The sequence below is a fragment of the Clinocottus analis genome, unplaced genomic scaffold, assembly GCF_023055335.1.
Source record: "Clinocottus analis isolate CAN_PGR_092001 unplaced genomic scaffold, fCliAna1.0.p SCAF_11, whole genome shotgun sequence".
NCBI classification, from domain to species: Eukaryota; Metazoa; Chordata; class Actinopteri; order Perciformes; family Cottidae; genus Clinocottus; species Clinocottus analis.
This window is the reverse complement of record NW_027175832.1, coordinates 15,563,168-15,577,724: the sequence shown is the minus strand read 5'-3', so window position 1 is coordinate 15,577,724 and position 14,557 is coordinate 15,563,168. Positions and strand designations below refer to the sequence as shown.

Here is a 14,557-nt window from a genome sequence, read left to right as displayed (position 1 = left end):
TCAACTTTGGTAGACCCCGGTCAGTAGAAACATGACTTTTCAAACTCAATACTGTTAACACCTAATTAGGGGACCCTTTTATATCAGGTCACAATGTACAAATCAAGAAAAAAACATGATATAAATCCCCTCTACACAACTCAAACAATAAATAGGGTTGTGGTGAGGGCTTAAAGGGCTACAGCTCAGTCATGAAATATATTCGAGGAAAAGGGTCACATTTATTTACACCTGCTTTTTTAAACATTTCTATTACTTTCCTTACTGAGGACTTGGCAACACTGAGTGAGAAGCTTTGTTTGTGATCTGTGGTTCGATCAGCAGATGGCGTACGAGCTCCAAGCATGTACAAAGGACAAAATGGACTGTAAAGAATCAAATAGACAACGAGTGTAAATATTTACTCAAGTGGAGAGATTTTTTTAACCGTCTGTTTCTAAAGCATTTAAAAACCTAGTACGCATTCTATGTATGATTCCAGGAGTTCTTAATAGTGCCTTCATCAGATGACTATTTGTGACGCGGTGCAGGACCAAGCGCCGCGCCCCACGTGCCGGCAGCAGGGCGCGTTTTCCTTCTTCGTCTTCTTTTGACGCGCATGCGCATCGCACAGCCTTCACTTTGTACAGCGAGTCTGAGCTACGGTCGCGAGGGAAGACTGCACGGAAAGAACAATGGGCGTAGATGTCGAAACCATTCAACCAGGAGACGGTAAACGATGTATTTTATTCGAATCGCTCGATAACCGAAGTAAATGTCCTGTTATTTCAAAATAAAGCCGTTTTTTCGTCTTTTTTGAACCCCACGTTTTTGTTTTTTTTCCTCCCTCATTTCAGGAAAGTCTTACCCGCGGAAGGGACAGACGGTTTCCGTCCACTACGTTGGTAAATATAACGCTATTTCACAGCTGACTGCTCATTTAGTCCATTCACACTAAGACCACATTACCAAATGCTCGATCATAAACCCGCGGTCCGTTTTCGGAGGTGAGGTCCGATGCTGCTCTCGTGCCTGTGTGGTAACGTTAGCTTAGCACAAGTACTGGGAAACGGGGGGGCGACGGCCAGCTTGGCTCCGGACCAATTTAACAGAATATGCAGCTCCCAAATGCTCGCCATCTTATATTATATACTACACGTAACGTCAGTCGCCCCCACGTTGCCTGTACGTGTGTTGAGATGACTGCATTGTGTGCGTTACTTCATGGTCGTTTAGGTGGTTTAATTCTACCCACGACAAATCAATTATTCCTTAACGATACGTGTTAAAATGTAACTGCTATAAAAATTTAAAAAAACACTGCCAACAAGAGTGCATATCTATTTTACTGCATGTAACGTTAGTGGTTCTCAGTCTAGATTGTGTTTGTCTGGGTCTAGTTTAGGATGTATGTATAAATGCCTTTTGAATATAATGGGACTATATGGCTGTCAAAGCACCACTTTTGCTAGAAATTCTGACTGGGTTACTTCAAAATAATCCACAACTGCTCACCACGTGGTTGTCTGTATATGTAAGTTATGTATTTTGATCAGGTCTTTTTTGTCTTTTTTTTCTCGGTTGTTGAACAGGCACACTGACAAATGGGAAGAAGTTTGACTCTTCTCGGGACCGAGGAGAACCCTTCAAATTCAGCATTGGCCGCGGTGAAGTCATTCGTGCTTGGGATGAGGGTGTAGCTCAGGTAAGGAGACGAGTTTAAACACAACCACGCTGACAATTGTATACATAAAGATGAGTTTACACATGTTGGACTTGTGACTTAGGGCTTGGTAATTTGGTCAAACATGAACATCTTATCTCCAGAGCTGGGATAATTACATTTGTAATAATTCCCCCTGCAAAATGTGCCAGGACAATAAAGTTATTAAAGGGCCATACCTTTTTAGCTCTTCATGAGGAGCTAAAAGAGGATTTTGCATTTTGGGAGGAGCTCACAAAAGGCTAGCACCATCTGGTGATCTCCTCCAGTTGTTGTTTTCCTGTCTTCCCCTTGATATCTGCACACAACTGACTCTAGTTTTGGTTACTCTGGAGGTAGAAACAGACTGTTCCAAGTAAAATACACACACCAGTTTGTCAACTCCTGTGGCTTCACCTCTTGTAACCAGAAATAATATAACAATTACAAACGGAGCATGAACATCAGCGTGCAGAGTCTTCTTTGGGATCGTTTGCAATTGTCTTTTTTATGACACAACTAATGTTGATCCCGCCCCAACTCGATGGAAATGCATTACTAAATCACTGGAACCCACAGAGATGCCAAAAAGCAGGTGTGCCATTCAATATCAAACCTTTTACTACCTTTTTTATGGAGCTTGCTCTTCATCTCCACAGATGAGCATTGGCCAGAGGGCCAAGTTGACCTGCTCGCCGGACTACGCGTACGGTGCCGCAGGATACCCGCCTGTCATTCCCGGGAACTCCACTCTCATCTTCGATGTGGAGCTGCTGGGTTTTTCTTAAAGTTGAAGGTTGCACGTCACAGTTTCTCATGCCATCAACATCTGACACAAATAACTTTATTTAAAGGTGCCGTCAGCAGCGTTTATATACCTAAATAAATCACTGTAAAAATGATTCTGATATCTTGGGTTGATTGAGACAAATTTGACACATGCTGGTGCTAATGTTAGTGCTAAGATGACGCTGGGATCTAAAAAACGTAAGAAAACTGCCACTTATTTCTTTCAGGATTCACGTCGCCTCCATTGCTACGCTTGTCTGAGAAATCATAGATACTTTGTGGAATAATTAGAACCACTGGCCTGCTTGTGTGTTTTTTTTTACAACAATCCAACAGAACCACAACCGAATCCAAGCCATTAGCACTAAATTTGCACATAATAAATATGTATTCTAGTGTCCCAAAAACAGTGCGGAAATGGTTATTGTAATTTAAAAGAAATGCGCATGAAACACCTTTTTAATGAAGAACTTATTTGTGTTTTCTTGCATTAATATATTTAACAGATGCATTGAGTTGATGGTTTGGAACTTTGACACAATGTAAAGAATGGCTTGCAGACAGTAACGGATTATGATTTATTTTCATCCCAACATGTATTGCCTTTTATCGTATTGATTTTGAACTCTGACTCTTAAACTTTATTCTTGTCATTTCAACAAGAATAAAGGCTTCAAGTGTCCTTGTGTTATGTCATGCTTAACCTGTTTTTTGGTAATGTTTTACTTAAGGTGTCATTCATTAGCACGGGTCTTTTCCATGGGTATTGCATTCAATTGATCAAGTATACAACATTAACATGGCATTTATTGAGATTCACATGATTTAGACTTTGAACAACTATTTTGACTGGGAACAGATTTCTCCAGGTGTCCTGTAAATCGGGTAGGGCCAGAGGCGTTAGGAATGTTTTCACATAAACATTACTGCTATCAAACTGGAATCTGCTGTGTTCAGGTGCTCCGTAGCAAGTGTAATGCAGCCGTCTGCACGTGTAAGCGTGCAGGTAAAACATCTTTCCCAGCCTCTTGTGAGAGACGGTTTAAGTTCATCTCAGTAGTGAAAGAAGTTACTATTTACTTCAGTAAAAGTACCACAGTGTAAAAATGCTCTACAAGAAAGAGTACTGTAACTTAAATCCTATGAAAAGCACATTAGTATTGCCAGGTAAAGGTACTTGAAATGAAACAAATTAACAAAACGTAATACATTTCAATAAATTGGTCGAGTTACATTTCATTAAGCTGAAGCTTTTATCCAAAGTGACTTACAATAAGTGCATTTAACCATGAGTACAAACTCAGGACAACAAGAATCAAGAAGGTACCATTTCTTCAAGAAGCCCAAACTACAAAGCGCTATTAGTAAGTCCCATTAAAGTGCTACTTTCTTTTATTCAAGGTAGTTAGAAAATATGTGGTTTTAGTTCTTTCCCAAATACATACTTTTGCTCTTGATATACTGTACATTTCTGCTTTTAAAGTTGTTTATTTTCAAACATTTTATTTTTATTCTGTACAGTAACAAATCAGCTTCACAAATGCAGAGCCTTCATGTGTGTTTGGGTTTCATGGGTTTGTTTTAGGGCCCTCTAGTGGGGAAATCTCTGAATCGCATGCGGGACGTACCATCTGCTGCCTTCACTTGCTCTTTGTAATCTTCGAGCTTCACGATCAATCTCTTGATTGAGGAAACTATCAGCAGTTGCAGTCCAAAGCAACAATGCTCCACCAACTAATTACGACAGTAAAATCCTGATTTATTTTTTTATCCATCAGTATTCTAATATAGTATCACAGTTAAAGGGCCCATTAATCTACATAAGGAGTTTACTGTAAGTAAATGTTCCTTGTTAAAGTTACCAATGCAGCGTTTTTACTTTAAATAGAGTATGTCTTGTGTGGCGAGCTAGCAGTTCTCCACCACTATTTTGGGTTCACATTAGTGACAATTACGACGGCAAGTGAAGGCGGCATTTGGTCTCAGCTCAACAGGACAGACTCATACCTGAAGAAGCGTCAAACTGACGCACAGACGCACAATCTGAAGGTTTAACGTGGACATCAACATGGCGAGGAACTGTACGCTTGGCCTCAATAATAGTTAACGTTGCCTCGTCTTCCATTTGTTTTTATTTTTAGAGAAGTGGATTACTTCTTTTTTTTTGACTTGGTAGGTAATTAACATTTAGACGTTGGAGGGTCGCGGCGCAAACTCATTGCGCTTCGTTCTTTGCGCTTTGACGATGCGTTGCGAACTGAGAGGAAGGATGACGAAGACCCTGACGAAGACTGCGCATCTCATCACTGCACTGGTTTTCGTTTTCCAGTTACAAATAAGCTTCACGAAGCTTAAATCCGCCTATGGTAAGTTATACAATGTGACTATTCTTGAATCTAAAAATAATTGGTTATAAGGTAACCTAACTTAAGAGGAACAGGAGTCAGTATATATACATTCAGTAAAAAGCTGCTTCAGTAAATTATTATTTGGACCTCAAGCTTTTTTTTAAATCACAAAGTTGTGTAACATTTCTGTTAAAATTAACAACTATAAACACGGACTACTCACTACGTTATATTTTTTAGTGTAATGTAATTTTTGTTGCAATTATTAATGATACTTTGTATTTGTATAAAGCTTTAAAAGTACTCAATGCACTTAAAAGACATACAATAGAGGCAACAATAAAACAAGAAAGATAAGAGTGAACAAAAATAATACTACATTTTGTGCATGGCATATTGTGTTGCAATATACATGTAGCACCCCCTTAACTATAGTCAAGTGATCTATACGGAATTGTAATGGAAGAATGAGGAGGTGCTTGGGTTCGAAAATATTTGAAAGACCATATAGGAACTTTACAAGACCACAGACATCAGGTTCCGGTTTAAAATAATTTAGTTTGCTTATTACTAATAAATTGGCTTCTGATACTCTCATAGAGAGCATCAACACGCTGCTCACATCATGCAGGGCCACCATGTGACAGAAATATAGACACAGCATCACAGCTGTCTGGACTCACATGCCTGGTCCTGGACCTGCAGGTGTGAAGAATGTGAAGCATGCTTTCACTCTCTACTGCGAAAAGACACAAATCGGACGCACAGTGGTCACTGGAAAGGGTGGAATGACGCGATGACAGGGCATGCTTGCCACATGGCGCGCGCTGGGGAATTGTTTATCTCTTGTTGCATGAGAGAAGAAGATGCAGGAGTTTGTGAACGGGTGTTTGAGATGTTCAAAGATGCTTTCTCCACATCTAGCAATCCATATAGAATTGTCTTTACTTATTTCTCTGTTGTTACAATATTCCACACTGAGGCTGAAGCAATTTGTATGTGAAATATTCAAACTCAAGACTCAATGTTTTTTTAAAGGAAATATTCTAGATTGCGTTTTACATTGTTGTAAACAGACTCCCCTAACATTTAGCCCGGCATTTTTGGCATTTTTTGGAAACGTTAAAATAATTGGCCAAGTTTAAAATGAGAAACATTTGATGGCTGCAAATCCTCAAATGTTCGCTACCTTTGTTGGTCTTTCTCGCATTCTGCTGCAGCAAACGGCATCATGCTTTGGGGCCCAGTAGGCTGCGTCTTCTACTTTCCTCCAGGCCGCTAGGGGCCGCTAGAGGAAACAAGTTCCTACAGTGAGGGGATAGTAGCTTGCTGAACTTTGGGGGGAAACTAGGCAATTTTCATTATACGAGAAGCTTTTGTTGTTGATTGATAAATTACTTAAATGATTTTCATATTTGGAAAATTTGGGGTTCCTGAGTTTTGTATTTTTCTCTGAATATGTTAATTTATTTACATTTTAACGATTTATTTTCGTTGTTGGCGTTTCAATATTGGTTGTTGTTGGTGCTTCAATATTAGTGAATTTTATAAACATGTTAGCTATAATGTATGTAAACTTCTTTGTGCCCTGAAGAGTTTTTCTTACCTTATTTTTTATTATTATTTTAAATGCAGTAGATTAACCGTTAATCATATTTAAAGTCTCAAAAAAATAAGTTGCGACGCAACAAAATAATCTTTTTTCTTCTTCTTCAGTTACGTCTAAAACGAACAACATGATACATTGCCACATCAATCATTACTTTTGTTCTTTGTACAAAAAGTGCTCTAAAATGTGGACTCTCATCAGGCATTTTTATTTTTTATCATTAGTAATATACTAATGATTTACCGAGTATAAAAAAAGAAAAGAAAACTGGAAGCAAATGATGTGTTCCAAACATAAACACTAACCTCCCTCTCGTTGATTCCTCAGGGGTCTACCGCCCTGACACACAGGGGCCGTCTCCTCCAGAGGTACGGCCGTATGCGGCCACAGGAAACAACAAGCCCAGCGAGAGGAGTCCCAGGTCTGCGGCCCCCGGCTGGGCTGCAGATAAGAGGGGCCACTACAGAGACCAGCACAAGCCAGAGGACTCGGATCCAGACCTGCTGTTGGACGAGGGGCACAACAATTCTACACAGATTGTGGTAAAGTTATTTACAGCTAAGAGAGGTTTCGCAGATGAAGGACAGAGGGACTGAAGCCTTATCTGAAAATAATGCTCCAGGGATGTATATTGGTATGGAGGGACATTGTTTAAAACGGTTTTGAAAATGATCAACGTTATGAATGATGACAATCTTGACTTTGGTTTTGATTGATGGTGACCTGCTTTTACTTTTCATACCTGTCAAAAATCTGTCCATCTCACACTTCTAAATCTGCAACAAAAAAAAAGTGCTTCGCTAAAACTACATAGCCATGGACATGTCGCGTGTCCCGTACACTGATTTCAATCCCTACATCTTTCTACAGGACATTGATCATGTTTACTACACATCCAAACTCTACGGTTCTGGAGACGCAGCCAGCAAAGAGCTGTGGGTGAACATCGACGAGATCGAAGAGGATGAGTGGAAGGTCTGTGGCTTTCTGTCCAGCACCTACAGACAAGCTGAGGTATGAGATCACCTGGGAACACCTGGGCCAGTCAGAGTTTCACTCTAAATATCTCTTGTAATAAAAGTTTGGTGGGCAATCCATCCCCTGAATGGAAAAAGTGAAACATTTTCAAGATTTTGATACCCCAATAATTTAGTCACTGTAAAAGCGGAATGTACTGCAATTCCTTTTTTAAGTTGGATTTTTTTTGTCTCCAGAACCTGGAGCACTTTTATTTAGAGATGACATGTTTGACTGACAGACAGAGAGGGTACTTTAACTTGTTGCAGTTTTGAAGAAAATGGAAGTTATTTAATTAGTTCATATTTCGTTATGAATCAGATTGAGATGTTCCACAAAAGAAATGCTACAAAAAGGTGTGCACATGCGGTCAATTATTGTCCATGATTAAAATGTGGAATCTTTTGGAATTATCCAAGATTGCAAATGGTGCCTCTGGTTATGTATGTCTTTAGCATACAGTTCATATTACACTTTGTCATTCTCTCTTTTTTTTTTCCAGAGAGTGAATCTTTCCTTCGACTTCCCTTTCTATGGACATGTACTCAAAGAAATCACAGTCGCAACTGGAGGTAAGTCTTAAACTAAGAGAAGTTGTTACGAGGCTGAGTGGTTATTCAAAGTAGTTTCAGATCGCTTCTCCTCCTGAGTTACAAGTAGAGCTGCAAAGAAAAGCCAAATTACTGTGAGTGAAGCACTTTGTTTTGGGGGTTTTGTTAGTTGGAGGGAGGGGCCCTTTGTCTCACATCTCGTCCATGATTTATATAATATTTGTGAATAACTCTGTGCATTGCATACAGCTAACTAGTAAACCCCTGCCTGTTTACCTTTCGACAGGCTTCCTTTACACTGGAGATATACTTCACCGAATGCTCACAGCCACTCAGTACATTGCTCCTCTCATGGCCAATCTCGACCCAAGTCTGTCAAAAAACTCCACCGTGTTTTACTTTGACAACGGTAAGAGACCATTTTACTCAACTGTCATTAATTGTGACTGTTTGGGTGTTTTGTCTGCTGTAGAATATGTATACCACACGTCAGTGATGGTTGTGTATGTGTGTGTGTGTATGTGTGTGTGTCTGTAGGCACTGCGCTGGTGGTTCAGTGGAACCGGATTCCCCTCCAGGACAACATCAGTCTGGGAACGTTCACCTTCCAGGCCGTTCTGCACAGCGATGGCCGTATCGTCTTTGCATACAAAGAGGTGACATTTCACTTCCTCTTTCAGTTCTTCTGTTAATGCAACATGTGCATAACCCTGCTGCTATTTTAATTTCGTTTTGTAAAGATTCCTTTCGACATCAATGACATCAGCGCGGAGAATCATCCTGTCAAAGTGGGCTTGTCCGATGCTTTTGTGGTTCTTCATGATATACAGCAGATCCCCAGTGAGTGAGACTTTTGGTGTATGGAAAATGCATTTCCTTGCTATATTTTATTTTTAACAAAACACTCGATCTCACTAGGAGTTAACAACATTGTGTCTTTCCTGACATGCTCCAGATGTTCGGAGGAGAACCATTTATGAGTATCACAAAGTCGACATCCTCAAGTCCAAAATCGCAAATTCTTCAGCTGTGGAGATGATACCGCTCCCAAGTGAGTTCATGCTAATTCAAGTATACAAAGACACGGGATGCTAACATGGAAAAACACACATTCTGATCTATGTTCTGTATATTTGAATTTAAAAGGCATGCAGGTTTAATTCACAGAAGACAAAGCCGTGTATGCCGCCTCACTCGTCACTGTTTTCTTTACACGCAGCGTGTCTCCAGTTCTCCAGCTGCGGTCCATGTGTCACTTCTCAGATTGGCTTTAACTGCAGCTGGTGCAGTCGGCTGCAAAGGTAAACTGGAACGCACTCGGAGCACATGCCACCGACAAGATTATTTTAATATAAGAATAGATGGATGATTGATCTTCATCTGAATCCAGGACTGCATTAAAATACACAGATGTTGGCTGAAGGCAGATATTATGTGAAAATATCGTAAGTGAGTCAGACTCATGACCGCTGCATTGTCATTTATATTGTTGTGGTGCGTCCTACAAGTGACCTTTTGTAGTCAGATACACTTATGAGTGCTCATATCATCTACCTTTTTGGTTCTATTACACAATTTGCAGTTGCAGATGCAAGGATTTGGCGAAGAATGACATGACAGTGGTATGAACTATAAAAAGAATAGATGGCCGCATGTGTTTTTATTGTGCGTGTCCCACTGGCGAGGTCACAGCCACTGCCATAATTTGTGCTTTTACCACTGTTGTCTGCGAGTCGCCGGCTCAGCTGTTGCCATGTTGAAAGTCATTAAAAGGCAATAGAAATGCTGTCAATCTCGCATATAGCGCCTTAAATGCATTTACAGTAAATTATGTATGCATTAAATCGGTTGACATTCATATCATATGTAAGCTGTTTTTTATCAATAATACTTTCATTCATTCATTCATTCATTGTATTTGTGTTGAGAGAGTAATTAGTTGCTTGAACTGTTCCTCCTGTTCTTCTGGCTGCAAAGAACAGTTCTCATTCTGTTAATCAAGTGTATATTTTTCAATGTTCTCATCTTGTTGGTACTAAAGTTCATGCTCCAAAAAGTTTGGAAGACACCTGCATGATCTGATTGACTCACAGCCTCATTTTAGCTTTGCTGAACGCAATTCAGCACAGAATGAGGACTCTGGGTTCTGTCCCTCATTGCCTACATTGTCATTGTTTTGGCAAAATATCTCTCTGTCGCCAGTATGAACAGAGGAGGAACAATTACAGCAACCTACAAGCTTTTCCATGTGGGATAGGGATTGTATCAAGATGGCAAAAAACACAAACTATTTTTCTATTCTTTTTAAACAAACTATAATCCAATTTACAAAAGCTTTACCCTAATGCAGTGGAGTAAACCATGTAGGTAACTATATTCTACATGATTCCTCTCAAAGCCTTCAGGCCATCTTCTGTAAACTACCTAATAACTTTAAAAAACATCAACTGGTTGCAAAAGTCTTTACTAACATTTGGATGTGAAAAAAAAGCCTCAAACATGTTGTCAATACAGTATCTTGAATGTGTGTGCAGGAACAGCTGTAATGGCAGCTCAAGCTCACAGTAACAGCATTTACTTTCTATCCTTAGATGCTCCAGCGGCTTTGATCGCAACCGGCAAGATTGGGTCGACTTCGGCTGCCCGGAGGAGGTTGTCCATTATTTTGGGATTCAAGGAAACGACAGAAAGTTGAACTCTGTAAGAATTGCCGTCTGTCTGCACGAAATAGTTGACTGATGTTTGCTTCTCCAGAGAAGAGATCTCCGGTGTCTCGGAAAAACTGATGTCACCAACGCCACATCTCGCCACCTCACGCATACGACCACGCCCGTGACAACGACCGCAAAGCAGCAGAGGTCAACGAGAGTTACCTCTCAACCCCCCAGCAGGACGTCCTCCGTCACCAAACCCTCACCGGGCAGCAGCGCGGGCAGAAGAACAACATCCACGCCGCAGCCTCCAACCAGCAGACCTGCAGAAGGTGAGCGGCCTCGACGCTCTCAAATTGTCCGGAGTGAACAAACGTGTATGTTTTAGTCGTCGAGCAGAGGCCGGCGCTAATAACACAAAGTGTCACACGGGGACGTGCATCACCTTTTACGTCGAGGCTCCATCCACATAAGATTATTTATTATGTTTGAATCCAGAGTTATATATTTAATCATTATAAAAGCTATTCATTACTTTGAGTTTAAAGTTCATTATTCCAGATTTTAAAATCCACTACAGGACTTCTCAGCTAAAAACTGCAGTATTTCTAAGACTTTAAAACGTATCCTACTATCTCGCCATTTATTCATTTTGTTTGATGGCTTTATGTCAATGAACTTCAGAGTAATTGAAAACTCAAAGTCATTTGGGACAGATTACTACTAAGGGCAGGTGTCATGACCATCTGATGTATTAATATGTGTTGCATTGTATCCGTGCCCAGTGTGTTTTGTAAAGTCTGACAGTGTGAGGGTCAAGTGGTCAGCTATTTCCCAGCCGTCTGTTAGCTCCTAGCTGAGTGTATACAGCGCCATGTTAAATACTACATCGTATCCTCAGTTGCTGAAGGATGACTCAATGTATGCGTGTCACTCTGGTTAAGTCGGAATAAAGGAGGGCTGTTATTTTTGGCTGTAGTGGATATTGTTTGTCAGCTGGAAGTAAAGTAATATTGCCTCGGTTCGAGTAGAATGTTGTACTCGGATATTTTACTTACATTTTTTCTTTGACAATCATACAAATAATACTGCTTCACCTGAAGTCAGTCATTGCATACATTTACAAAACAGTCATTGTTTAAAGACGGCTCATTTCCACTGTGATCGTCTGATGTTAAATAGTAAATCTGATGGTCGAGCCAAATCTCATCCATAAAAGGACAACTAATTGGGCAAAGTCCCCTCTTGTGAGACTATTTAATAGCCAAGATGTCTGTCAATGCTTGAATTAGTTTAAGAGAAACTGGAACTTCATTCCAGCGTGTATAAAAAAAATTAAAAAAAATAACAAGGAATTTTGCTTATTACATCGAGAAAGGATCAAATCTGTTAAGCTGCCTTATTTCCCATAGATGTGATTGTCTCTAAAGTGATTTAAAGTACTCAAACAGATATTTAGGAACAATTGCATGTCTAAGTCCCTATGAGATTAGTTTAAACTGAAAGCCACTGATATAGTTTAAAATATGCTGAATCCAGACAGCTGCAGGGAGGAACAAATACATCTGCGATTAGCTTTACATGGAGTTTAATCTTGATGTGCTGTCGCGCACTATTAAACCAGGAGGTGGCAGCATAGTTTAAGTGGTTTCGAACTTGTGTTCTGGCCAACATCTTTAATATTGATCCATTTAAAAACCCTGATGTTTTTTTCCCCAATAATTTTGTCTTTTGGCAGATTTAAAGCGAAGCCCCTTAACACCATGGCCTCCTTATGAATCCCACTTCTTTTCTTGGCATGACCTGAGAAGCATTCAAGCGCCTTACATGCTCGCTGAGGTGCCAGCAAACTGATTGGTTAAGCCCTGACCAATGAGCTGTCCTCCCCCTCACTACTCGAGGTCAAAGCTTAACCTCAACTAATCGTCTCGGTCTCAGGAAATGCATTACCATTCATAATTATGTGGCCATCCCTATAGGCGTTTGTTTAATGTACATTCTAAATGTTCAGTGTCCTCATAATATTAACAGTCTCCTCTACCGTTACAGTTCATTTCTGGAGGCCTTTCCAAGTTTAATTCTAGATCCAAAAAAAGGCCTCAGTTTGTTGTCCGTGGTCCTGATCACTGACTCCATGTTTCTACAGTAGCCCATAACGGACAAACTGTTCAGTTGGAACGGCATCTGCAACGTGCCACTAAATCTTACACACTGCTCTTGAAGCCATTGGAATATAATGGGAAAAAAAATTGTTTAAAGCATTGAAACATGTCCCGTTGACATCCTGTGTGCTTCCTGAACCACCCCGTTTCTTTTGTTCCTACACAATGAAACTTCATTGTGAATTAATTAAGTTCTCATTAAACATATTTAACAGGGTGTAGCACTCAGCAGGATCTATTGACAAATGGATTATCATTTTGCCATGTACGTTTTCTAAGGCGTGTAATCACCCTGAAAATAAGAAAAGTTGTCTTCATTACCGTAGAATGCGATGTATTAATCTATGTATGGAGCTGGACAGAAACACTAGCTCCAGATTGTTTGTGATCTTGTGTCTGTCACTGTAGTTCTCTCACATGCTTGACACACGGGAGACGTTTCAGTTGCATTCTGCGTCATGATATCACAACGTGCTGTTTTTAGCCCAATAATCTCAAGTGTTCCTAAATTGTGTCCGAGGAAGGGATGCAAATTCCACACAGTGGCTTTAACGTGACAGTTGCATCAGGTGCCGAGGAGACCACGGAAGAGGTGGACGAGCGGCCGCAGGCCGGTCTTCTCGCGGGCATCCTCATGGTGATGGTCATCATGGGAGCAGCCGTCCTGGTGTCCGTCTACATGTACAACCACCCCACCTCCAGTGTCAGCCTCTTCTTCATTGAGGTCAGTGACCATAATCCTCTCCTCTGAACAAACCCTTTTGTAAAAGCACATTTTGTTTTTTTTATTTTGGATTTCTCAATGAAATTTAAGTCAAAATGAGTAAGACTTGAAAATAAGTGTTTTCGTCATCCATCATTCGACAGTTATTGTTGCCTTGTGAACAGCAAAGCCTGAAGATAAAAGCCGGTCCTTCCAACACTTAAATCTAGTGATATTTATCTACAGATATTTTGACAACCACTAAGAAGGTACACCAAAAAAAGTTCAAGCATAATTTTTACAACGGGGATATTTTTTGATAAATTAGTGTTGATCGGGGTAGACTTGGATGAGCTCTACTTCTATATTTGTCATTTTGGAAGCTTGGTCTGAGAACATGAGTTTGTAATAGTGGCTCTCCCAAATCGAAGCGGGAGAGGTTTTAGAGGCAACATGTAACATTTATATATTCAAAGTAATTTAATTACAAAGTGTATCTTGCAGAATAGAAACAAATAGTTCAAATGCATGCTTTTTTCTCCCCTCAGCGGCGGCCGACTCGCTGGCCAATCATGAAGTTCCGGCGAGGCTCCAGTCGGCCTTCTTACACCGAGGTGGAGGCTCCGAGTCTGGACAGCACGGTGGTCATCGACCCCAAACAGTCGTTCGTCATGTCGGACAGAAGAGAGAGTGAACAGAAAGAAGGATTCATAGTTCCCGACCAGAGGGAGCGCTTCCTTGTCTCAGAGAGCTGACCAAAACTACATGTCCCAGGAGGCTTTGGAGCAGACCAGGACCTCGATGAGAGAGAGACACTATTTTCCATTCAGCTGCTGCTCAAGTTCCTTTTAAGGATATCATTTGAGTGTTCAGAGAGGAAAACACCAAACCTCTATGAGGAAACAGTTTGGCATCAGCTGAGTGAGCCAAGCTTAATGTAAAAAATATAAAAATAAAATGTATTTTGCTCAGGTCCCTCGTTTGTTTACTACAGCTGAATGTTTGTTTTGAGACCGTTTTCTCTTAAAGCTGGCTGTTATGTGTTG

At 40.5% G+C, this 14,557-nt stretch overlaps 2 protein-coding genes across 2 annotated transcripts; both read left to right on the top strand.

The window, feature by feature from the left end:
• The first annotated feature begins 588 nt into the window (after window positions 1-588).
• LOC137782293 (peptidyl-prolyl cis-trans isomerase FKBP1A-like) lies at window positions 589-2,583 on the top strand. Its single transcript, XM_068571519.1, has 4 exons — window positions 589-711; window positions 837-884; window positions 1,572-1,684; window positions 2,341-2,583. Exons 1-4 carry the CDS (start codon window positions 675-677, stop codon window positions 2,467-2,469), a joined length of 327 nt encoding a protein of 108 aa, XP_068427620.1. The 5' UTR covers window positions 589-674; the 3' UTR covers window positions 2,470-2,583.
• Window positions 2,584-4,112: 1,529 nt separating this feature from the next.
• On the top strand, window positions 4,113-14,474 carry plxdc2a (plexin domain containing 2a). The gene is made up of 13 exons (XM_068571334.1): window positions 4,113-4,836; window positions 6,755-6,969; window positions 7,298-7,441; window positions 7,947-8,016; window positions 8,282-8,404; window positions 8,533-8,651; window positions 8,736-8,835; window positions 8,951-9,046; window positions 9,215-9,296; window positions 10,587-10,647; window positions 10,750-10,978; window positions 13,378-13,532; window positions 14,060-14,474. Exons 1-13 carry the CDS (start codon window positions 4,716-4,718, stop codon window positions 14,264-14,266), a joined length of 1,722 nt encoding a protein of 573 aa, XP_068427435.1. The 5' UTR covers window positions 4,113-4,715; the 3' UTR covers window positions 14,267-14,474.
• Window positions 14,475-14,557: the final 83 nt, after the last annotated feature.

Bases quoted from the DNA above. Each gene is read 5' to 3' on its own strand.
- LOC137782293 (XM_068571519.1), top strand. From the start codon at position 675: ATGGGCGTAGATGTCGAAACCATTCAACCAGGAGACG. The intron at 712-836 runs GTAAACGATGTA...CCCTCATTTCAG, and splicing joins AACCATTCAACCAGGAGACG to GAAAGTCTTACCCGCGGAAG. The intron at 885-1,571 runs GTAAATATAACG...GTTGTTGAACAG, and splicing joins GGTTTCCGTCCACTACGTTG to GCACACTGACAAATGGGAAG.
- plxdc2a (XM_068571334.1), top strand. From the start codon at position 4,716: ATGCGTTGCGAACTGAGAGGAAGGATGACGAAGACCCTGACGAAGACT. The intron at 7,442-7,946 runs GTATGAGATCAC...TTTTTTTTCCAG, and splicing joins GCACCTACAGACAAGCTGAG to AGAGTGAATCTTTCCTTCGA. The intron at 8,017-8,281 runs GTAAGTCTTAAA...ACCTTTCGACAG, and splicing joins AATCACAGTCGCAACTGGAG to GCTTCCTTTACACTGGAGAT.